The sequence below is a fragment of the Nylanderia fulva genome, unplaced genomic scaffold (genome assembly GCF_048542155.1).
Source record: "Nylanderia fulva isolate GAGA-0341 unplaced genomic scaffold, ASM4854215v1 Scaffold13, whole genome shotgun sequence".
In the NCBI taxonomy this organism is placed as follows: domain Eukaryota; kingdom Metazoa; phylum Arthropoda; class Insecta; order Hymenoptera; family Formicidae; genus Nylanderia; species Nylanderia fulva.
In genome coordinates, this window is record NW_028189518.1 from 1,408,595 (window position 1) to 1,436,147 (window position 27,553).

Genomic DNA, 27,553 nt, shown 5'->3' on the forward strand with positions numbered 1-27,553 from the left:
CTGGCAGTATTGTCACGTCACGTATTACAGCAAACAGACACAATGACAACTTTAATACTAAATTACATCCACAGCTTTCAGGAGACGCGAACGACAGTAATGGCACAAACGAACGAAGAAATTTATTCGGTGTTAACGAATTGCAATTATTCGGGTTAACTTTAATTGCAAAATCTTATTCGGAAGAAATTGCTTGTCACTTCTTAAATATCACTTCTTAAATATATTTTAATGAGCTTTAAAATGGAAATCTAAAATAAAGTTCATTGTACATTGAATGAAAAGTTACGCTCACCGAGTATTTAATGCGGCGCGATCTCGCAGGTAACATGATAAATTAACAACAAATAAATATATCCGTAATATAATATGTATAATAATAGATTATACAGTATACGATACTCATGGGGCTTACACTGAGTTAGCTTAAATTACAAAAATACGCAAAGGCACTTGGTAAGAATCTTCGGTTTCTCGTTTAACAGACACATCTGGAGATAAATACTTAAATTCATTATTCACACAGCGTATTCGTCACAACTCGCGCTTAACGATTGATTAATTGAATAACGATGACGGCGACGAGAACGAAGAATGGCGAAGGAAACTTCTTAATTTTTATTTGGTTCATCAAGAGACAAAAAACACTTCAAAATTTACTGGTATAACGAGAAAAAGGAAGTCCGTTATAATTTCCTACTGTAAATCCGAAAACGTTAATTTCTCGTATACATAGTATATTCGGCGGACGATGAAATATTCACACACAAGAAGGGCAAAGTTTCACGTCAAAGCGACGCATTGTTCTCGTCATGTAAGCGCCATTCTGATTTGACATGCTACATTGATATAATTCGGACATACAGGCATAGAGATCGCAGAAAATAGACAGATTTTTATAGACACTTTTCTTCCTTTCTCTTTAAAGATTCGAAAAGGATATTTCTCTTCTCAGAAGTTTACAGTTTGCATACGTTACTACATAATATTTGCATTCTTTCTCGCGACGCGCGCGGATAAAACACGAAACACGATACATTTCATCTTCGCTGCGACATAATGTTGCATACAAAAACGCCACATTATCAAATTACATATTATTTGCTATATCAATAAGTACAAAATAATCGATATAAATAATGTAATTAATAAAATATTCGACTAAGGAATTGATAGAATCAGACCTCGCACACAAACTGCTAATTAAAAGTTATCTGATATGCAGTTGTATCGTGTAATGCTTAACACATCTTTGATATCAAAATACGCAATCAAACGTCTACTTTGTAATACAAGTGATAAGAACCTTACACAATGTATAGATTCGCTCTATATAACATAACAAATATTTTTAGTTTAACATATAGTAGCTAGTTTTTATACACTATGTCTTTCTTAAAAGTAATAAATGTATGTAAATGTTAAATACGTGTGGCAAAGTAATTTTTCTGTACAAAACTTTATTAGCATATATAGAGCACAAAGTTGGCCGCAACGCAATAACGAAAGTCATTGCATAGGAAGAAGTCCATTGGAACACGAGAAATTAATGACACTCGCGTTGTAAGCCAATTTATAACGATGCAAGAATAGCAGCGCTATTTTATTTGCAACAACATAATGTCGTCATAGTAGAATTGACACTTCTCAGACAACACGTGCCTCGAAAAGACGTCTAGAAAACGACTCAAAGACCTCTCATCGTCCTTTAGACATCTTTAATCTTTTGACATTTTTGTGTAATCTAAGTTGTCAAGGAGGAGATTAAGGATACATGTGTGTATATTTATATAGAATATGCTTTGTTTTGCGGATATACGCGTACACGTAAAATTTACGTATATATATACATATACACGTACGTACTAAATAGAAAGATTAAGTGTGTGTAATTGGTCTTATTATACAGTAAGATTGTAAATTTAATAGAGCGATTTTAGTTCACGCCATGGTCCAATTTGATTCTCTCTTATCGTCATGATTGATTTGAACTTTTGATTGCATTATTAAGGGCTACTAGTTTCAGCGGTGCGACATATAAATGCGTCCCTTTCGCTCCTTATATTATAGATTTTATTTTTCGTCAGAATACTAACGAAAAATGTATGATAAAACTTCTTCATATTTTATAAACTTTGTTTACCCAATATATTATATCCATTTTGGTCCTCGGACCGTTTGTTCTCCCTGCACAGAATAATGAATTACTCTTTTAACTATTATATTGTGAAGACTCCATATTTGACTCAGAACCTTAAACATTTTGTTGAGTCAGAAAGACACATTTGTTTTATACATTCAGACTACATTCTCACAATCTTACTTTGTCTTCAGAACTTTGTCAGAACGTTAATTCCTTTTCTGTCCCAAATTATTTTTGAGAAAAAGTTATGTACGAATTGTTTGAACATCCTAATTTATTTGAACTTCTAATAGCATCGCGTGAATAAAGAAATATTTTTAATGAATAATTTAATGTATTTAATCTATCGCAGGAAGGAAGAGTTACGCGCGCAAACGTAAAGACAAAATTTATGTCGATATTAAAGTTGCTGAAAAGCAATTATTATCTGCCACATTTGGGACTAAAAGGATTAATCACTTACATTTCTCAGGCAATTTCAGTTAAATGAGCACAGATTCGAGCGACATTTTCACATATCATCCCTTAAACGCCGTGAATTTTCACTAATTGGCACTTCGTTTATCCAATAATTATATCCCTTTTGGTCCTCGGACCGTTTATTCATCCTATACAGAATAATGAAATACTCTCGTGCACTATCGTAAAGATTCCACATTTGACTCAGAATCTTAAACTAGATTTTCTTGAGTCAGAGAGACACATTCATTCTATCCATTCAGACTACTACATTTTCACAACTCTTACTTTGTCTTCCCCGACACGTAGGAATTCCTTCAGTTCTCGAGAACTTTGTGAATTCTAATAGAATTTTCTTCGAAAAAAAATATCGAGAAGTCATGTGCGTCGTACTTACGTACTAATAAAACAGAAGTCGGGCAAATTCTCGCTGTGATTTAAAGTACGTGAAGGTTCTCGCAATTCTTGAATTTGCTATCCTCCTTGCCGAACAGCCAGGTCAACATTTGTCTGGCTTTCATGCTGGCGCGCACGACACCTCTGGATTTGTACCAGTGACCGCTGCCTTCGCTGCCGCCACTGCTGCTCCGATGTTCCTGGTTGCCCTGGACCACTTTCAAACGGATCTGATTGAGTATACCGACCAAGAGCTCGTCGACGTTGTGATTGATGCCCACTGATATTTCGACGAATTTTGCACGGTAGGTGCAAGCCAAACATTTCCCGTCTGCAATGCACAATCCAGATTTTGAAATAGTGTGAAAAATCACAGTGAAGGAAAGTATTTAAAATTATATTTCTCGTCTCTAATATAAAGAATCTAAAATAATCTCGTAGCATAAATTTAATGAAAAAAACGATATTTCGATTGCAGATAAAATGCATAGAATATTTACTTTATTAATTTATTGTATAGTTTAATTTTAATATAATAATGTATTTTATTTTTATAATAAATTGATAAAAAAGAAAGAAGAAAGAGAAAAAAGTAAATAAATCAATAAAAAAGATTTGTTTAAATAAATATATATCAATGTGACAGATAAATGGTTCTTATTTTTATTTTAGATACCATATATTACGTTAAATGAACATTTGGTTTTATAAAATATCACAAAATCATTTAGCCATGAAAAAATGTATGTAAAAAAGAAAGATGTTCCGCCTCTTACCCTGGGGCGAAACCACTCTAGAACGAACCAAATCGACCTTGTTCCCGACCAGAATAGCCGGTCTACCACGAAGAAGATCTTGATCGTGAAGTCGAGCGAGATATTCCTCGGCTCTTTGAAAGGACGCCTTGTCGATCACCGAATACATTACAACAAAGGCGTCCGGCAACGGCATTTTTTCTAATTCGGTCTGCAAAATCAATTAATAATATCGGCTTAAATCAAATTTATTTAATTAACAGCAAATTCTAAACTCTCTGGTTACGTTTCAAATAATAAAATAAAAAGTAAAACTTTGATTGAATCGCGTTTAATTAAAACGCAATTACAACGCTATAAAAATTCTCCTTTATATCTGTTAATTTGATTTCATTCTATTATTTGTGTAGATTTCTTTATTTCTTTTTATTATTATTGCAATTTTTTAATTAATTCAAATAAATCAATAAATTTATATTTATAGCTTAACAATTGCAATCTTGACAATTGCTATTAACTTTAATTTTTTAATTTATGTGTTACAAAAATGTCCTTAGATAGTCTTATATCCTGATTTGATATTCTATTTTTACATTTTAAAATGCATGCTTTCGTGTATAATAAATACAGAGATGGTTCCTCACCTTAGGATTAGCAATGTTTAAAAATTTAAGTTCGCTTTCTTCTCCATTTAACATCACAAAAACGGATTGTTCACTCGGCACATCTGTAATAAAAATTAAAAAATAATGAATATCTCAGAAAGCTTTCAGGGAGAATATTTTCAATATCGTTCAATAATACCTGAAGAGAAATAAAGATATGCATATATGTATATGTGTGTGTGTGTGTGTGTGTGTTTAATATAATATAAATTTAGTAAATATAATATTGCTAATAAAAATTAGAAAACCACTCTAAATTTTAATATAAAAAAAGAAGCTTTACATAAATATTTCAAAGAGAGTTCTATGAATAAACCTCCGGAGCAGCAATGGGATCCTCCATCTCACTTATCATTGCAAACGTTTTCATGGAACATTTTGAAAATAAAGTCCTAAAAAACGCACCTCTCAAACCCTCTACATGGTTTCGATATGTTGATGACACTTTTGTCATCTGGAGTCATGACAGAGAAACGCTCTCTCAATTTCTCGACTTTCTAAATTCTCAGCACCGCAGTATTCAGTTCACAATAGAAATAGAACAGAATAATCAACTCCCCTTTTTAGACGTGTTAGTTAAAAAGAACGAAGACGGCACCTTAGGCCATCGGGTTTATCGAAAACCAACACATACAGATCGTTATCTCCATGCCACCTCTCATCATCACCCGGCTCAGAAGAATTCTGTCATCAGTTCATTAATATACAGAGCCTTAACAATTTCTAAATCAACTTCCCTGAATGAAAAATTAGAACATCTCAACCAAGTCTTGACCAAGAATGGGTACAACATCAAAGACATCCATCGAACAACTGAAAGGCTGAAAAATAAAATCTCCAGTTTTACAAATATGAGTGCATCAAGTGAAAAAGAAGAAGAAAAAGAAGATAAAAAATGAACGATCCTTCCGTATCTTCAGGGTACAACAGAACGCATTAGCAGGATCCTGGGTAAACACAATATCAAAGTAATTTCCAAACCTCAAAATAAAATTGCGCAACTACTTCCTAATCCCAAGGACCGGAAACCACACTTCAAAACACCAGGTGTATACAGGATTCCTTGCTCCTGCGGAAAAGTGTACATAGGAGAAACTGGGAGAAAGATCAGTACACGAATTAAGGAACACCAACGGAATGCCAGGTACTGCCATTTTAGTCAATCAGCCTTGGCAGAACATTGGGTGGAGACGAGATACTCGGTACAATACGATAAAGCAACCAGACTAGCCCCCTCGCAAAGCTATTTCGCCAGGAAACATCGTGAAGCCCTAGAAATTCTGAAACATCCCGACAACCTCAACCGCGACAAAGGTTATCAAACAACCCTATTTGGCACACTGCCCTTAATATACACTCACATTACTAAGCGGCGTCATTACGAAATACTTTTCCGTAGATGAAAAATCTCCCATAATATATATAAGGACCAAAACCCAAGAAAGCTCAATATCGGAGCTCTCAGCCCTGAAGATGCAAACTGCAACGTTTGCGAAACGTTGGCATTACGCTGTTAAACCACGCGGCATCCATCCGGAAACCTTTTGCATTGATGATTTTAATGGCCGCGAAAGTCTCAAAACTAGAATCTTTATACAAATATTTTATTTTATTTCCTAACAAATAAATTAATAAATTCTCTGTTTTCTATTAAATCTACAAATAAATAATTATCTTTTTTCTAATTTGTCTCCGTTTCTCTCTCCCGCATTCTTCTCTTTCTCTTTTTTTCTGTGTATTATGATACATAATACATTAATTATAGGCAAAGCATTTTAATTATATGTTTTTCACACCATACTATTTTATTTACGGACGAGAGAGAAAAAAAGAGTAAAAAAAACAGGAATCACTAGGCTTTATCGATTCATTTATCTCTTCCTTCTCTCGCTCTCATCTCTTTCTCTTGAAATGAAAGCAATGATAAAAAAATAATCAAAGCTGTGAATAAACCAGTTTCCAGAGAGAAACTACCAGAGCAGAATAAACGTGAACACGTGACGAAAGAGAGAGCCGACGTAATCTTATGTCTTTAAATACGTCTACGGCTTCGCTTGTCAAGAACATCACAGAATGATTTTAGCCTGCTAACGAAACATTGTCAATGACGTCAGAGAGTCGTTCGGGTGTCGTTGTCCTAACCGATTTTTTTCAGCTCAACGACTCTTGCTTCTCCAGAAATGCAGTTCTGCGGCAGCTAATGGATGTCATCAATAATGGACGTTTCTGTCAAGCATAGGCGCCAAAAACTTAGAGCCAGAGACAGCACAAAAATATTATAAGATAAAAGTATTATCTGTATTTTATTAAAATTTATATCCTTTTTTTAAATATATAGAGAGCATATAATATATTAAAATTATATATATTATAATAAAATTTTTATATTGCTTTATATATATAACGCGCAGGCATAACACATCTAATTTTAATGCTATAAAATAATGACAGCAAATAATCTACTTAAGGTCCATTTATATATTCCACTAAAAATTTTAAATCTAATATTTCTCTGCTGCTATTACATTAAGCACGAACACGCGCACTCATTTATATAAAATATAGTCATCTTTATGCTAACACATTTTTTTGGGCGTTTTCATATTTTAACATAAAACATATTTATTTGCTTTCTCTTACCGTCCAATTTTCTGGTTTGTTTCTCTTTCTATTGCAAACATTCACCATGCAAAATATACAAACAATATTCACATATATTAAAAAAAGGATGCATATATTACGCATATTTGTTCGGAATTTTAATTAATCATTTAGCTTTCATCACGTAGGCAACTCAAAATGTGTTATTGTAATATAACATTATAATGAATTTAATGTTTAAACGAAAACTCTAATTAAATCTTGATAAATACGAATTATTAATAGCTCGTATCTCAATCCGATACAATAGATTCATACTTTGCAAAAAATTCCAACAATATATTTATCCTGTATTTTCTTTTCGACGCGTAAACATCAACACAATTCCACATCAATTTAATGTTTAAATGCAAAATATATTAATTTTGTTAAATAAATTAGAAATCGGCTAACAGTAAAAACAAATAAGAAATTACTTTTTATTCTATAAAATACAATTTTTCTGCAACAAATAAATGAATAAAATATATTCTAACAAAAAGTAGAAGAAAACATGACTGTGTGTGAATAAAAATATATTTTTAAAATAATAATATAAATTAGATAAAAACGTTTTCCAAATGTTTAGTCATTCATTTTTTAGTAAATATACAATTAACTTTTTCATTCGCTTTCAATGCTGTTGAAATTTGTGATTTATTGCAGCAGATTTTTATTCTATAGACTACAACGTGATAAATTTTGAGAATCGTAGAATATTCCTTGAAATGTCGACGTAAATTTGTAACGTGGAGTTTTGTACATCTGGCAATTGCCAGAAAATAGAGGTTAACGGTCAGACACGATCGAGTTGATGGATGTATCCAATATCACGAGAAAAAAATAAAAGAAGGTTGAAATGAAACACATCTTCTATTGCTCAAGCAAAAAGCATAACATGACAAGAGTTAATGAACAAGAAAGATGATTAGCAACATATTGGTTGCTCTTCTTTTGTCCAGTTATTCTGAGAAAAAGAATTGTATATTGATAAACATAATATTTTCTTTTATTATATGTATTATCTTACTAAAAGAAAATTTTCTAATATATATAATAGTTGCGATTTAAAAACCATATCACTTTCTAATCTCTAAAAATATATTTTTTCGCAAAGTGTAATTATTTCATAATAAAATTGTGCGTGTGGAATATAAAGTGATTAACGCTCAGATACAAGTTCGATTGACGGCCGTGACAGGAATATCATGAAAACAAAGAGAGGACTGACATTTTGGGGTTGCAAGATTGCGCTGAAACTGCAAATAAATATCGTGAAAATAACAGTAAAACGCAAGCGCAAGCGCGCACCGTAATATTTCTTTTTTGCGAGTACAAATTATTGATTTTTTAAACGCTCCAAAAAGTTTACAAATACTTTTTCGATTATTGTATAAAATGCTCACACGATCAATGAGAAATTTTCTTTCAAGTTTACAACTTTCACAAATAACTAACAACTATTTAATATTCAAGTCATACTTTATTTATATCAAATTTAATATCAACCACATATTTTTGCCAGCAAGTAGTCAATCTGAATTTACAATCAACTTTAATGGTTGAAAGTTATTTTAAGTGAATTTCATTGATAAATATCATTATTTCGCACTTTATCTCTTAACTTTAACAACTTTCTTATTATTAAATACTTTTCAAATAATTAAAGTTTTAAAATATTGTTGTAAATTGCTAACTTCATATCTATATAGTAAACATAATTATTATTACACGATAATTATTATAAAACTATAATAGATTTAATTTATGTTAAAAGCGAATATAAAAACGATATTTATTAAACTATATTCTGTATAGATATAATAACTACATCAACTACAAAATCCAAAAATACATTAAAGTTGCTATATATGTTCGCCATATATATATATCAATATTGCAATAATATTAATTTCTGTCATACTCTCGCGGAGAAGAAGCAACATTTTTTTCAAAAAGAGGAATATCTTTAAAATAGAGAGATCGAGAGAAAGAGAAGCAAATAAAGAAGAAGAACGAAGAGACTCAACGAAGAGCGAGTAGAAGATGAGACGATGAACAGACGCGAACCCTCTATGATGTACGTTTATAGCATGGAGCGGGCGCAAAATTAACCACGGCTATTTCCGAGCGGCTTGTTCTTGCATTTTTCTTTTTTATACCTTCGTGGAAATCGTTTCGCTTGCTTTTCGAGGCGCACGTATTCACCATCGATTCGCACACACTCGAGACGAACGTGAGCGCGTTGCTCCCTTTTCCGCACAAAGTCACGCAGAACGCCACAATTCGGAAAGCAAATTTATCTGAATAAAATGCTTTGTGCAAAATTGCTGAAACGCAAATGATATAGAAGGGCCAAGTTATGACGTAAATAAAATTGACGTAAAAAAATCTCTATCTACATATATAACTCATTGAGACTTGAAAATTTTTTACAAACTCGCTAGGAAACGGATATAGGAATATAGAACCAGAAAAAAATTAAGAAAAACGTACAAAGAAAAGAAATTCGCCGAATTCAAAAAATAATAATTTTATATATTAAACAATTATTATATATTATAATAGTTGTTACAAAAAATATTCAAATAAAAAGCAAAGAACTATCACGTGTTAATTTAACTAATGTATATATGACTTCAATTCAATTAATGTAAATATATTATAATTTTCATTATCTTATTATTACTGACAAGAAATACATCAAATTCATTTCATAATTAAATGTTCAATAAAAAATAAAATTTAGTTTGATTACAATTTTAATTTTGGTTTAATTACTCTTTAAGTTTAGGTCATAGGAAGCAAGAAAGAGAAAGATCAAGGAAGAGAAAGACTGCCGATTAAAAATGAACTATAATATCCAATTAAAATTTCTCTTTGGATCTTAACATGCATCAATCTTCTTCTTCTCTTTCTTTCGTTCGGCGAGTCATCTCTTGACCTCGATCTCGATTTGCAACAAAATTATCGCACAAAACTTGACATCAGCTTAAACTTTTTTTTGTATTTGCGTCAGCTGATGAGTGCTGGATTCAATTTTGATCGTGAAACGCAGCAATATAAAATAGAATATTGAAATAGAATTTTATAGAATCACGTATGTACAGTGTACGAAAATTGTGCACTATATATATTATATATATATAATACAAACATATTTGTTTTTAAATATTGTTGATTGAAACAATTACTATCACACTGTCTTTTTTTATTTGCAGAAATTCAGTTTTGAAATTTTACTGTTTCACTAATTTCTGAAACTATTATTTATTAGTATAATAAATTAGTATAATAACTATTATTTATAAGTCTAATAGTATACTGATTTTAAAAGAATCGATGGCTTAATTATACTGTCATATGAGATTATATATTGTTCAAACGCTGAAACATTTTGATATTAAAAAATTATTTTGTTATGTGTAAAAACATCTGTTATATAGGAGAATGTTCAACAAGTTTTTAATGGATTAAGATCTTAACAAGCTTATGTCTAGAAAGCTAAGTTTAGTTAAAGGATTAGAACTTCACTATGTAAGCTTTACAAACTTTACGCTTGTAAGTTTCTAAAGTTTGCTATAGTCTTGTTCACCAGATACAAAGTCATGTAACAATATTTAAATGTTTGTCATGCAATCCAAATGTATTTCTTAAAATAGTTGCAAAATTTTGTTTCCCGCAGATCGTAAATTTAATATGTTTAATCCGTTTTTATATTCTAAATAAATAAAATAAATAAATAAAATAATTTTTAAACATGAAACATTTAAACACAAATTGGTAAAAAATTTAGTTAAAAAAAATAATGTTTTATTATGTACTTTATTTATTTGAATTGTATATTGTTTAAAATAATTAAAACATGTATTATTTATAATTTAAAGATTTCTAACTTTTTCTCTTAGCGGTTACGCTTTATTTTAAGAAAGCTTATAAGCGTACTTTAATAACGTTTTAATATCAATTTTAATTAAAATTACTTTCCTTGTTAAAGCTTGCGAAATGGAAATTTCATCAAAGACCACAGTGTATCCTCTCTTCGATTTTATTATCAAATATCCTGAACGCGGTTGTAGTCACTATTGTAATCATCACGGTTGTAATCATCTCGTATAATGATTCAATTGACCTTTATGAGATGACCTGACGAATCTTTTACATTTGCCTCAAAGCTTATGCTCCGACTTGCTTTCGCAAATTGTTCCATTTTAGGCAAATTCTGATTGCATTCACGAAAATAAACACGTAATGTTTGTAAACGTCTAATATTAATTTATCTCTTACAATTACAAGCAATTAAGATGTATAGTTTTAAAATCTTTATAATTTATATACATAGCAATATTAATTAAGTACATAGATTAGTTGATTCAAATTAATGCAAATTAAGGCTTATGTGATTAATATGAACCATATATTAGCTCAAAATCGTATTATGAATTTAAATGAAAAATATAATGAAAATTGACATGCCCTTTTACATCAAGTATCTAATTACGAAAACTGACACAATATAATGAACAATAATACGCCTTATAGTTTGTAACAAGGTTTGTGAGATTAACTACATAGAATGTCATATACACACTACCGTCATTCCGAGCGTATCTGATAGGCTCATCGAATTATTATGAGGCCATTATGCGTTATAATGTGAACATAATCCGTATACACACGCATCCGTACGTATCACATGTGTTATCACACTAAATATAATTATAATTACGGTAATTAAAACGTACTTATGAACTCACTTTGAGATACAAGATAAACTCCGAATACGTGCCGCGCACAAAGTACACGCACATATTCTATTTTAAAAATATATTCTTGTTAGATAATTTATATTGTATTATTTAAAAAACATTTTTAAAAAAGCAATATAATTAAGAATAGTTTCAAAATTTTCTTTCTTAATTGTCGCAATAACATCGCGTTTGGCTCTATTGGCCGAGATGAAGGAGGTGTATATTGTGTTTTTAATATAATTAAGGTTAATAAGCAAAAATAAATTTTGAATATGCAAACAATAACATAATTCTATAAATGCGCATCATTACGTAAGGATAAATTAATTATCATAATTAAATGATTAATTAAATTACAAAAGCGTCGTACAATCAATTAATTAAAGCTAATGGAATAAATCTTTTTCTCAAAAACAATTTTTTTCATTAAACACAATAAAAAAAATCCTTTATATATTGGAATGTGTATTTAAAAAAATAAATGTAAAGAATATAGAGGAGCAAACGCAGATTTTTTCTCTATTGTGCGAGGATACCTCATTGTATGATAGCTCGCATAAATATCGATCGTAATAATACCGGATGATGTCGCCAAACGCGTATTGAATCTAACTGGAACAAAGCCTCGACCATCTCGCTTATCATACTTAAGCATCAATGAAAGAGTCGCAAGAAATTTTTTTAATAAAAAGAAGAAAACTGTGAGAAAAATTACGATAAAAAAATTGCGCGATTAATTATAATAAATATCGCGAATATTAAATCATGTTTTATAAGAAAGCATTTTTCATGAAAAGAATAAGTGTTAGAAAAAATAATTTTAATAACATGTCGTATTATGTCATGAAATAATGAGTCTATTTAAATCAAGGCAACATGACAGGGATAATAATATCCAATTGTATTTTTTAATTTAAAAAGTTACATTTTAAATTGAAGCTTATAATTCTCTTAAATAAACTTTAATACTTTATATATACATATACATATATATATCCATACACATTTTTCTTATAAAATTTGACGAAAATTTTCTAAGCAGATTTTTCAAAGACATTTAAAAACATTTTCCGAACATTTACATAAAACTAATTCTTATCTATATAATAAAGATTAAAAGATATGCATGCTGTATAAAAATTAATGAAAAAATATAATAATTAGTAAGAAAGATCGAACGATGGAAAAATTATCTCGTCTGTTTTAACAGGTGGAAACTACAAAGATGAGTGGCTCGTTGACAAAGCGAAGACGCTAATTTCCATTGTCGTCGAGACGGTATACGATCCTCGACCTAAATACCTCCCACGCAAATTCTACATCATGCAAAACATTGCTGACACTTTCGTAATCGACACTCAATAGCAAGCATTTTTATTAAATGGAGCTGATATGATTTAAAGCGTGATTTGAAAAATCAAGAAACTTGAATTTTTTTAAAAGATAAAAAAGATAGTTTAGAATTAGATTTTAATTATATTTTAAATATTAATGTTGTGTGTTAAATTGCGTGCATATAGTAAATAATAAGATTTTAGGCTAATTTATTGCAAAACAATTTTATATTGTTTTACATACGTTTGCATGTGTATTTAAAATACGATAATTCTTTTCCTAAAATACATTAATATTGGATTATAATATATTTATATATTTCAATGTCTTATTTCTTATTTTATCCTTTTATTTAGTATGCGCTATTTCTATATTTTACAATTGTAAAATAAAAATAATCAACGTTATTCTATAATTTGGAAATGCAGGAGAAACAGACTTATATATGGTCAGACATAAAATATTCTCTCCTTGTTTTCCGTCAAATCGAATAATGGTTGATCTCGTTCCAAAGTATCGCTGTAAATATTGACGAATTCTCAACTTATTCAGCAAGAATAGCGGAAATCTCTTGAAAATCCGAAAAGCGCTTAGGAAATTGGAAACTACGCTTTTCTCGATGCAGCCCTGGCGTTCGATATTTCACCAGTGTGCAATCGAAATACACACAGGAGACCGTCACGTAAACTTGCGTGATATAACCGGTCGAACCGTAAACCGTTGAAAATCGCCATAAAGATTATTTGCCACGAAATCGATCGAGAAATGTTTAACAATTTCCTCTATGCAATTATTCCTCTGTTTACATAGGATCGTCATAAAATATTTTATGGAGAGATTTAATCTTATGTTGCTTTCGAACAGAATTATGTTTAAAGATCTTCTCAGCTCTCCTATTACGTTTCTTAACTTATCTAACAGAATCAGTTGTAACTTCTTCACACAAGTTTGATTATAATGGAAACCTTTCATTGAATACACACAACACATATATTGTAGCATTCCTAACTTTCTTTTAAACCTGTAGTTTATTCTTAAGAGCAGGTATAATTCTTTAGCAAAAATGTCGCAGAGAAAAAAGATTAATTTATTTTATAATTATTTATATAATATTAACATTCTAAACATTCTGACAATTAATATTTTTTAAATGTATTAAAATAATAATGAATAAACAGATTTTATAATTTATTTTTAATTATGAGAAACATCATAAGAATGATTAATAATATTAAATTTATGAGTAATAATAGAAACTCTTTTATTTTATCAAAACATTAAATATAACCTTATAAATTAATCTTTTGAGAACATGCTAATAAAATAAATGTAAGAAAAATATGTAGCGATTATTTTCCTATTTTTTAAATCTTATCATCTCTTATTGTCGCCCCTCAAATATAATACATACATATTATAACGTCATAATTAAAGGACTTACCTCTCGGCCTGTCATAAGCATTTATGCATTCACTAGTCATAAACTGACTGATGAGAGCGGTTTTTCCAACTCCTCTCGTACCCAGCATAGCGACGTTGTGAGATGCGACTTCCTTAGGTGGTAATTTCCGTACTTCGGTCTCTTGCTCGGCAGGCACCAGAGAATTCGATCTCGATCTTCTTCTCCGAAAGGAATCCCCTCTGTTGACGACACCTGCCGCACATAAAGAAAAATCATCGTATTAATTATTAATTCAATTGTGATTTAAACTAAATAAATAAAAAAATAATAAAATTAAAAATAATTTTATACGATAAATTAATAGAATATTTATATAAGAAATATAATTGTTATAAAAATATAATTAATTAATGTAACTAAAAGTTTGACGATAAATAATAATAAAATTTTATCTCACGTTATGTTCGATACTATATGAATCATTTATTAATCTTATCAACGTCTTTCTATAAAAATGCGAATTTAATTTAAATCTGATTTATATTTTAGATTCCTTCATTCATATTTCGTTATCTGCATTTGTTTTAGTATTTATATTTGTTTATACATTAATCGCAAATATATATCTATCTCACCGTATATTTAATATTACTAACATTTATAAAATGCATCGTGTATTCTGGACGTCATCGTGCCCTTTTCAGCGCACTGACCCCATGTTAATATTGTAAATATCGTACTTTACGTGGGCACCATTTTAATAGATGCTCGAAATTAACGAAAGAGACGAGATGGAATGGCTAGAATTCTCAGCAGAATTTCATCTCTCAGCTAATGAATTCTCATGAAATATGCAATAGATCTTGCGGCTTTCGTAAGGGTAGCAACCACAACATGTTCTACATAACTTAATCTGAATTGTTACAATATATTTCTTGCAAACATATCAACAGTAAAATAAATAAATAAAAAATTACAAGTTATTATTTTTTCAATATTACTTGATTTCTAATTATTCATGTTTAATATTAAATAAAAAAAATTGATTGATATTTTTTCTTAGTTTCTGAACAATTACCAACTCTCATTATATTAGTTAAACAGAACGCACTAAATAAACGGCACACAATGTTCTGAATGCAAAGATCAACTGTTTGTTTCTAAATAAGCTCGGACATTCGCGTGGAAATGGATGGCGATATCGTTAGAATAATGTATTCGCGATCACTCGCGAATGCCATCGTCGATAAATGTAATTTAACGCGGAAACTGCATCCGCTGGAGATGTGGCCAAACTTGTAAATAATCCTTCGACGCCGCAAAAGTAAACTTCGACTAAGGAATGCCACTGGCATCCCGTGCTAATGCATTTGCGCTGCATTAGTAATTGAACATCAGCTCGAACTAGTTGTAAGCTAACAGTGCAAAAGTTGAGCACCTGTATATTTACGACGTAAACGTGTTCTATAACATCATCATAAATATGTACGTAGTAAGAAACTTATTATTTTAAGTTAAATATGCTTTCAGAAATTTTTAAAGAATTATTTAAATAATTTAAAAAATTATAATATAAAAAAGATTAAAAAGTTATTTAAAAAAGGATGTATATACGGAATAAAAGTGCTGTTATTTTGTTTATTATTTTTATTATAGAGTCTATTTCTATTTTTTAATTTTTTTATTTAAAAAAGTAGATTTACAAAGAAGAATTTATGATAGAAAAATCACTGATTTGGCATTTGAATATTTCAAGCATTTAGAAGTTCATAGACCTGAAAGATGATTCATGAATTCATTTTAGATCATCTGTGTGTGAGATGATTCATGTATCAGTTTTATTTGTAAAAGATGATTTAATTCGTAATTCACGAAATTACACATATGTATTATATTTTATAAAAAATGTTATAATTTTTATATTAAATTTAATTAAATTACATTTAAATTAAATTTAAATTAAATTTAAATTTAATTTAAATTTAATTAAATTAAATTTAATTTAAATTTAAATTAAAAATAATATTAATCTTTCATAATTTCATATACATGTATAAGTCAAACCAAATTATTATAGAAATTATATATTTTTCACATTAGTATTTTTTCAGTGTTAATAATAATAACTCATTAGTCAAAATATTAAAAAAAATGATAAATAAATACGAATAATATAAATAAATACGAGTATAAATAAAACATATAACCATATACTTTTATCCTATATTGACACAATAATATATATATTCGCAATACCTATTAATAATAAAGTTTTTTTTAAATTAAGTTAATTTTTGCAGAAATATATATACATATATATATATATATATATATATATATATATATATATGTTTCCAAATATTATTTTTCACGCATGTTTTATTAAATGCTGTTTTATTAGAAATTTCACAAGAAAGCAATAAATATATTTTATCTGTATCTTCAATTTGAAGAAATAAATCTTTTGATCGAGTCGATTTTCACGACGAATTATTTTCATCGAAAAATTGATAGATACCCGTTATAGACACATTACGCAGACGTATAAAACTGATACACACGCGTGTACGTACACGTGCACACGTACGCCAATGTCAACGTGCGGCTGTCAACTGTAGGGAGAACAACACACGTCCTGTTCAGTGACTCAGAACACCGATATCCCGTCCGTTCGTCTGTTCACATCTTCCCTTTGTCACTGCACCTTTGTTAGCGCGAAGTTTAGCCCGACGTGTGCGCTACTTGTGCTCGCGTACTTGTGCATACGAATGAATGAAAACGGGAGGATCGATTGCACTAGAGAAAAAGAGAGAGAGAGAGAGAGAGAGAGAGAATGAGAAAAAAAGAAAAATAAAATTAAATAGCAGCGGAAGACTCGTGGGGACAATCCGATTTCCGTTCCAGCTCCGCCAAATCCGGAGGCATTTCGTTCATTCCATGTACGAATGTCAGTCGGACGAACGTTAGATAAGATGAAAACGGCACTCTCTCTTTTTCTCTCTCTCACTTCCGAAACGTCATCGACTATTTTTAACAGTACGACGACGACTGTGGTACAGTTTAATGAAAGTTTGTGAGATCATATGACATATGAAAATTTGACATGTGATATTAGACGGAAATAGAATTGTCAAAAAAAAAAAAAAGGATATTAAAAATGATAATACGAGATTACTAAAATCTTACAATTTCTAAATTTTCACTTTTCTGAAAAATATTTCTAGTATCTAAATACTTTTTTTACCTTGCATAATAATATAATATAAAATTACGCTTTAATGTTATTTATTAAATAATACATGTTATTTAAGAAGATTAAAAAGTTCTGGCTTGCAAATGCATCATTTATATTCACTTATTTAATTTTATTTTATTTATTTGCAACACAATTTTCTGCATGCGATCCAGTTATTGAAATGCATTATTTTATTACGTGCACAGCTTTGATGAATATATATCATTATTTATACGATATATAATCTGACTAGGGGAATACGTGTCGATTGCAGTACACCATTGATTATTGCAAGGTAATGTCAGCTGACAGAAACGAGCTGCGCGGGTCACCCTCTCTGCGGGACCTCTATTTTCCATGTGCTTTTGATAAAAATATCACGCAACGCTCGACTCAATTGCCGCGTACACATTCGTGTGAGCTTTTGCAAAAGAAAGTTATTTTACAGAGAAAAATGGAAATGTGTTCTCGTTTAGCTTCACATTCGCTCGTCGGTGATAACCGACGGATCCCAACGTACGAATAGCTGGCACGACAAACGTGATACAGGTGCACTGATTTGACTATCGAATACGTGAGGCGGATTCTATTAATAAAAGTTGAAATGTTCGACGTGTGTGTGCGATCGTCGATGGCTGCCAAATCGTTTTGCGCGTACTTAGACTCGATATTTCCGCGTTGAAAATGATTCGAGAGAAGATTTCACGATGCGATTAACTTCATCATCTTTTCATACCTTTCATTTCATATTATTCTAACGTTATAACTTAGTGCTTGTTAGCAGTTCTGATGCTTTTAAAATTCTATGTTCATTGATTCAAAATGTTTAAAGGCGTCTTATAGGCGTCTCTTAGATTTATCTATGTTGTTTGGAAGAACATTTCAGAATAAATTATGTAAAACGTTCTTTATCAGGTTTCTCAGACAGAGCATTCAATCATTTTTGCTACATTTATTGGTTTATAATGATTTCAAAATATAGCTCATAAGTTAATATATTTGTATCACGTTTTAAAATCTAATATTAATTTATAATTGGTAAATTTTTTCTGATGAATTTTTGTGTCTTTAAAATTTTAATTTAAAAATACTTTCTGCTTTTATTTATTTCTAATACTAAGAGACACAATCTTATTCCAAATATATTTATAATAAAAGCAACATTTCCTAGTTCTTTTTAAATTTAAATATAATATTAATAATATTTATATAAAAATAATATTTTCTTACAGTTCGCGAAAAAACGGTATTAAATCAGCAAATTTGTGCAGTTATTTCTATAAAAAGAAATATATCATTTTCGTCTCGGTTGCATGTTTTCCGCATGTTTTTTCGATGACGCATATTTGGCAGTCATCGTCAAAGACGTTGATCGAAGCGATAATCATCTCGCCCCCGTCATTTCTATCATAAACTACCTACTCGGTCTTCTTCTAATGTCGCCTATCCGATGGGTTATCGGCCTGGAGAGTCTGAACGTCAGTTTTATAGCAAGCGAAGCGTGTTATGGAAAACGCCCTGCTATACCTTTACACTCCCGTGCTCACAAAATCGAATTATATTCCGATCGATATATCCAGAGTCAGTAAAAAGAAAGAACAAAAATAATGTTCGATTTTTTTGTCATATACATCGCTATTTTTAATTTAAATACTATAGCCAAAACAAACAAGTGGAGAGAATGTTTCTTCACATAAAAATGTTCAATGAGTTCATTGATTAAAATTGTTAAAATATTGAATCATTTAAGTATTAAGACATTAATAGACAAATTAACATTAATTTCTATAAGCAATTAATTGTTTAAATATTAATTATTATGATATTAACAAACAATGGTCAATAATAAGACCATTTATGCGCAATTAGTTTAATTAAAATACCGATCTTTTTTATAGAAATGTTTTCGACATAACTTTAACATAACATAATGATATTTTGCGAAAGAAGACAATTCAGAAGATTAAAGAATTTCTGCAATCTTAAGTATGTCTAACTATAAGGGTCAACGAGAAACGGAAAATTTATGAAGCGCGATAAAAATGTAGAAAGGAAAGAAGTCGAACCAATCTTCTTCCTTTGATCTTATTTAATAGCAAATTGCTTTCTTTATTTGTCATTGAACAAATTTGCTGAAGATAGAACAAATACATATAATTAACGATAAAAAAATAATTTTTATTATCCTTTTTGGATGATAAATATTCTTGTTTTAAAAAAACACACAGTAATATTTCACAATAATCTTAGAATAATTTATCTTTCTCTAGTAATGCAAGCAATTATAGATATTTATTTTGGTATTGTATTTACTTTATGTCCTGTTCAATATTGTACAATGTATTTGCTGTATGATATTAATCAAATAATAAAATATAAAATATGAAATATAAAATAATATATAAAGACAAATTATTAATATTCTTACGATTCCAACCGAAATGAAAATATTTGATTAAATATATATTTATATATACATACAAACTAATTTTCTATTTACATAATACTTAAAAAATAATCTTTTTCTTCTCTCTCTCTCTCTCTTTCATCAACAAATTTCACAAAATTAATGAGATTCTACAACGTGTATATCAGTTGAACACTAACACTTTCAAGATACTGTTTTGCGGGATGGAATCTTTGTTGTCCGTCAGCTTTAAAGCTAAAAGCTTTCCGAATGCTAAAAGTTACGCCTTCGGCAAAGTACTTTCACGGTTTCTTATATAGGCTTTACTGTTAGAAGAGGAGCAGTATACAAAATATTATCACGCTTGACACAAACGCGAATGGAAGTGAAATTTGATCGCAAATTAAATATATCTTACGGTCGGAAGATAAACGAATGACATTAACTTGTTGAATGAAAGACTCTGATTCATATTGGTTATTGCGCTCGACTTCGATAAATTTCTGCGGCAGAAAGTCGCCGCACCGCCGCGCAGGCACGTTGCGGAATTTCTAGAACGTCGACCGTCGCGGTTAAACTCCATTAAGCGACCAGGGCAAACGCATTTGAAAGCGCCAGCAGTGATATAGCCATTGGTGTCACTCTATAGGGACCAATCTGCCGTCTACCAGCTGCGCGCGGTTGTCCCCATATGAAGGCGTGGTTGCATTGTAGATATATCCGAACGTGCGTATGCATATGTGGTCTATGGCAGTGTGTATATATACATAGACGCGAAACCCGATTCCCTTTCCGCGGCATGCCAGCTATGCGGAATCATATACAGGTGCGTGAGAGAGAGAGAGAAGTGAGAAAACGCAAGAGCGAGATCTGTCATCCAACCACCCTCTCTCAGTTAGGTCGCTGGAACATCTGCGTATCGATTTCGATACACGTAATCAAATCATTCCGAGGTAACGTGACGGTCACCGTAAACAACAATCGGAGCTGCTGCTGGCGCGGATCCGTTTAATATTTCAGATTTGGCCCGTCCGCACCTCGTGAAAATGAAAGGGAGCAAAAACAGCGTGCTTTCCTCTTTCGAATAAAAAATAGAATCGCGCAAATTAACAAACTAATTTTTTTCGTTCGCGATTCTTTCAGGTCCGATCGAGCGGCTTAGCGGCAATCAATGGTCCGTTGTTTCGCGACGAGAAAGAAAAAAAGCTCGAGAATTGAGAATTACGCTAATTGAAGGATCCAGCGCGGGATTCGTGTTAATCCCTGCCGCCCTTTCGTCGGCACGGTTCTTGTAAACTTTTGCCACGGGGTTATGTGCAAACTTGCTTTTTAAAGCCGTTTGATTACAACGAAATCGTTAGCGATGTATTCTTTTTTTATTATATCACGCAAATTTATTTAGCATTTTTATTTCAGGTGTTTTCAACCATAAATAAAGACGTGAAATCTTTAAAATATTTTTTAGAATAAACATTTGTTGCACGTATGTATAAAAGCAAATTTGTATCAATTTATATTGTTACTCGCTTATGAAATTTTCTAATCTTTTTCTTTAAACTTCAAGTTATTAAAAACTATTTCTCACGCGTGATTATTCAGTTTATAAATGTTACTGCAAAAAGCGCACACGTCGGTATACTTAAAATAAAGAAAAGTATAAAGCTGCATGTACTATACAATAATAACTGCAAGTATATAAGAAATACATCGTTGCACTTCTCTCTTTTTTTCATAAATTTTATTATACTATATAAAAATCAAAAAAATGTCGCACGACATAAATAGTATCTTTCTAGATATCGATTAATGGTTACATTGGCAACAAAGAAATTGCAAGCCCGACGAATAATCGCCGATGTTTATACTGTGGCGGCGAGATCCTCGAAAAGCGGATTACGTCGCAAACGAAGGATCAAGTCGACCGTAAATTTCGACGTAGATCGAGCACGCTGATATATAGCATCCATCCTGAACCTCCGCGTCGAAAGAGATTGATATGTATTTATGCAAAATTGCGCGCGCGGCAAAGGCGGATCGCCCGTCTCGAATCGTGTACACGTGATAAACCAGGTCGAAGTGGGAAATCGTAAAACGTTACGAGCCGTCGTCATCGTACGCGGATTTCCACGAGCGAGAGAGGTGTGTTTTATGAACATCCAGGAAAAGCGAAATCGATTTTCGAAACGAGCTCGACAAACGATCGGGTAGAACCGTTCTTCGATTTCACGGATCGAGTTTGCACAAGGTCACCATCTCACCTCCGCTATATTTCTCACTGTGTTAAGGTCGACAAGCAATTTTCTTGCCAATTTTTGCTAGATTGAAATGAATATTTGAATATTTACACATATTTTAATATATATTTACACATTTTCTTGAATCTAGACATTTTCAGATAACCTCAGGATCAATTTATTTCTTTGCATTTTCAAATTCTTTAATATTATTATTTATCATTGTCTGAAATATAAAATAAACTAGAAAGTCCTTTTAAATTGCACGCTTTAATTTTTAGAATTATGCGTAATTATTAATTACGTTTATTCAGCAGAAGTACGTCAACAATTAGCCGACAATTCATATCTCTCTCTTTCAAAGATAGTTTAATTAAAAAAAATTATCTCGCGAAAATTCTCATTTTATGAATTTGTCGAGGAAGTGGTATGAGCGTACTGTATGAGTCGACGAAGCGGCACAATAGAATGTCTGACCAGTGAGTGGACTATATTTACTGCGAGGACGCAATGGTCCTTGATAAAACAGAGGTAGAAGTATAGCGGAACTGAATACTAGAGCAACCTGAGAAGAACAAACCCTCGATAATATTCGTTTCTCATTACTTGATGTATACAAAGCACTTATGAATTCTTTATATATTTACATGTAAGAAATATAGAAAGAAAGCGCGATGAGAAAATTAATAGGATAAAAAAAATCGACAAAAGTATTTGCGATATCTAACGTATGATATCACGAAATACAAACCGATAGTTATATTCCGTTAGCAAAATGATTTTAGATTTTTTTTTTGTGTAATTCATAAATTTTAATGTCTTATTACACAAAATATTTATTGAACAGCTGTTTTAATGACACTGATATTATGACATATCTACTTCTAACGAGCTGGTTATTTATTGTAATTTTGCCGAACAGAATAAAGAGATAGTGGCAGAGATGTAATGCAATTTTTATGCGTGCATACGCATAAAAACGCCTACGCGTCGAGACTGCGTCCGTCCAACATGCAAAATGCTCGTTGAAGCTTGAAAAAATTTTCATTAGCTCACGCGCACGTTCGCCCAAGCTTGTAATTAATAACTTTCCGTGTCGGAGAGTGTCACCGGTGTCCACTCCTAGTTGCTACGAGAGATGAATATTCCTTCCAACAAATAAACCTTCCCCTCTCTCTCTTTCTCTTTCAATAAAAGAAAAAAAAAACAAATCTTAAAATAAACGACATTTTCCCTTTAGCGGAATAACTATCTACCTATACGTGTCACATTCGAAACTCGATATAATAATTCGTCGGACACAAATAATAAAAATCATGTCATTACACATTGACATAAGAAATAGTAACAGTGACGTTTTTATTACACACAAGTAGATGGGATAATAATAAAGCGTACAAAAGTGTGACATCATAATGTTAAACTAAGCGTAGAATAAAGTTGACACGTAATGACGTGGGTGAAAACGGGAGCAATGTGAAAGTTAGCGGAACTGATCGATGATGACGTCGTAAAGAATAATATGTAATATTTTATTTTATCGATTGGATTTTAATTCTCTATACCGAGTCAGTACAATTTTGTGCATAAGAGCAAACCAATAAAATGCGCAACCGTGCAATTGTTTTTTTTCTCTCATTGAACTTTTGTGTTAACATATTCTTTACACCCACCGCATAAAGAAAGAAAAAGAATATATAAAATGAACAACATTTTACTTCAGAAAATAGAAATAAACTCTTACCTATACAGAAAACTTTTTCAGAAAACTTTAGTAATTTTATTTTTATTATTCTAACAAAATGTAAAATAATGACTTTTTCATCATTATAATTATGGTTATATTATATGTCTCATTATCACAAAAAGAAAATAATAAAATCAAGTTTATATAGTCCTGACTTTAACAAATTAAGATGTTAAATTTTATTTGAAAAATGCGTTGATTATTTAGAAAAACAGTCTCGTTTATGAAGATATAATGTATAAAAATTGATACATAATCAGCTGTTATGAACGTTCATTCGTGCTTCGAATACGAACTCGGGGAAAAAGATCGACCAAAATTTTTCTTTGACGGAGGCCAATCATAGCTTAGCGAATAAGAGAGAAATTGATAGCACGGAGGGTTAAGGTCTGTAACAAGAGCACAATAAACCTTTCTCCCTTCGGCGAGGTGAGATACGACGCGCCTAATATCGCGGAAAGGTAGAACGCCGATAGGATTATTTATAGCTGCGAAAGCAGTAGTTGAGGCGCTTATAAATAAATCGTAGCAGCTGTACCACCGATGTGTTTATCGCAAAGCAACCGGCGCGCCCTTTGTAAACTACCAATATTAACTCAGAACAGCCGAAATTATACCCTTCGCAAGACTCGCTACAAAAAAAAAATTATGTCAAAGAATTTTATAATGCTATAATTGCACCTTATGCAATAATAATTTTTAAGTGTAATAATTATAAAACAAAGTTATAATACTATATTAAATCCCAGTCAAGATGTTACTTCTAATTTTAATCTCAATTTTCTCATATTTATTAATTGTAGAGAATTTCGATAGATATAACTTATATATGATTTCTAAGCTTCTAATTTGAGCTTCTACTTTGTACTTTAAATATGCTATTTAATAAATATACAATTTGTTTTCTAATTATAAATTCAAAAAAGCTTTTGATAAAACAACGAATTAAATAATTTCAAGAAACAGTCTGACTGTTAAAAATATCAAAATAGATTTTCTATTAAAACTCTTAATTAGTAAAAAAAAACAGTTTGACTTAAAAAAAAATTTTAAAAAGAAAATATATATATTTTTTGCAACATAAAAAATTGTTATTTGCTTTTCATTAAAAGAAATTAAAATAAAGCCAAATTTTTCCTTGTTTTATATTAAATGACATTGACACTTTGTTCCTTTTCTATCTGTACCTTGCTAGCTGTTAAAAAATAGCTATCTTATCTCGTGCAGCTTTAAAAAGTGTTTACAAACTCTTATTAAAAAGGCGTTGACATATGTTAACAAGAATGTCCGGCCTACTATAATTCATTTTTGTAACATTTCAGCACAATATATATACATATATATATATATATATATATATATATATATATATTTTCGTAAAATACTGTATAATGAGTACACAAGAAGCTATATAAACCCAACAATAAGTAAGCGAGAAGTAAGGTCGCAGGAAAGCGATTCTTTGGATAGAATTACGATGTTGTGCATGAGGTCATTGATGCCATCGAAATGTCGAGGTCAGATCATAAAAAGACTTTAATAAAAGGTAAATGGGTAGCGCGAGAGAAACCACATATATATGTATATATGTTAGTCAAGTGTGCATTACGTCAAGCGTGCATTCTATCATCGATCTTCATTACTTCATGGTTTACAGCCTTTTCTTTTATGAGAGAGACATTTTCTACACAGACACAGAACTATATAACCAAACGAAAAAATAAGTATTCAATTAAACAAGCAACTTAAAAAATTTTTGCAGCAAACGTCTGTGAAATTAAATAAAACTTTTCTTATAACTTTTATTCAAAAAAATAATTTTGAGAAATTTAAAAACTATTTTAAAATTAGATGTATTTATATCAAATGTGATCTGAGTAACTTTTTTTAAGGAAATTTTTAAATGTATATAGAAAATGTAATGTATAAATTTTCTCATTATTGTGGAGAAATATATTTTAACAATATTTGATATAATTCTCTATATATTTTAAAACGAACATTAGGCAACATTTAAATTTCTATAACCCATTAAATTTCAACTCCCGGTTTATATTTCGATTTAGTATATTCTTATGTTGATTTAATATATTATGGTTCCCTTTATTAAAATATTAGTTAATATTTTCCTACTTTCGATATACATCAGCCTCACCGATGAGACTAATGTACAACCAGAATTTGTAAGAGGGATGATATAAATAAGAACAATGAACGATGGATCAGTTTATATTGGTATTGATACTAATGTACATCTGGAGCTTATTGGCGTATAATTTAAAATACGGTTAATATATTTTGTGCAAAAAAAGATCGCATTTCATCCGTAAAGTCTTTTTTGTTCGCAAATAAAATCGTTATTCTGTCACGGAAAAGTAAAACGTACGCTACGTTGAAATAAGAACATGGATTACCGGTAAGATGGATATTGTAAGTATACAAATCCTGAGATTCAGAAATACAAGTCCTTTATAAGCGGATTTAGTTCTTCTCTAGAAATATGTCAAGAAAAATAGGACATAACAACAAATATAAATAAAAAACATTCTGCAAGAAAATTAATCAATATACACGCATTATTACGAATATATAGTAAAATGTATATATATATATATATATATATATAAGAAAAGAAAAATGTTTTATACTATGTAAAATATTCATAAGAATATTTTAATATATGTCAACATTTTTATTTTTAACAAGAATTTTTATTATAAAAATTAATATTAAAAGTTTTGAATGTAAATATATGTATATATATATATATTTATTTAAATGTGTGTGATATGTAAAGTTTTTTCATACAAAATTTAGCAAATTTTTTGACCTAATAATATACAAAAATATAATAGGTATATTAATAGTTAGATAACATAAATTTAAATCACTATTTTTTAGGAAATATTTTAATAAATTATCTATTTTACCAATTTCTAGAAATTATAAATATATTTTAAACTACCATCCTCTCTTAATAAGTTTAAAATGAATATTATTTGCATTTTTAGCAAAAAAAAAGACACGTAAAATAAACAATAATCCTTGAGCAGCCTTCTAATGTGTTAATCACAAATTCACGATTAAAACTGGCAAGAAATCAATGTTTTACAATACACTGTAACAGGTAGTCGAATTCGATTTACGGCGAATCAGCTTGAGTCAGCGAGCACAACCGTTTTGATTAAACAAGGACAAACAAGTCTGTAGAAGATGTGGATGGGAAATGAATTCGATCACTTAGAACGTTGCTCAAATAGAAATAGTTTCTCCACATATATTCACTGTTTCACTTATATGTATTTGCTTTCACAAAAGCGGTTATTTTCCGATAAAATGGAACTAGCTTCAAGCTGAAAACTTAATTAATGTTTGTTAATCTAA

At 30.3% G+C, this 27,553-nt stretch overlaps 1 protein-coding gene across 3 annotated transcripts in view; it reads right to left on the reverse strand.

The window, feature by feature from the left end:
- Positions 1 to 348: 348 nt before the first annotated feature.
- Rgk3 (Rad, Gem/Kir family member 3) overlaps positions 349 to 27,553 on the reverse strand; it is a 39,737-nt gene continuing 12,532 nt past the window's right edge. The window contains exons 4-7 of one of the 3 annotated variants that reach the window (XM_085479756.1): positions 14,586 to 14,798; positions 4,398 to 4,480; positions 3,775 to 3,964; positions 349 to 3,329 (exon numbers count right to left, since the gene is read on the reverse strand). In XM_085479756.1, coding sequence (XP_085335882.1) covers positions 3,040 to 3,329; positions 3,775 to 3,964; positions 4,398 to 4,480; positions 14,586 to 14,798 — 776 coding nt within the window. In that variant the 3' untranslated portion in view covers positions 349 to 3,039. The remainder of the gene's footprint in view (positions 3,330 to 3,774; positions 3,965 to 4,397; positions 4,481 to 14,585; positions 14,799 to 27,553) is intronic. The other 2 variants (XM_029304602.2, XM_029304601.2) reach the window with 2 other exon arrangements.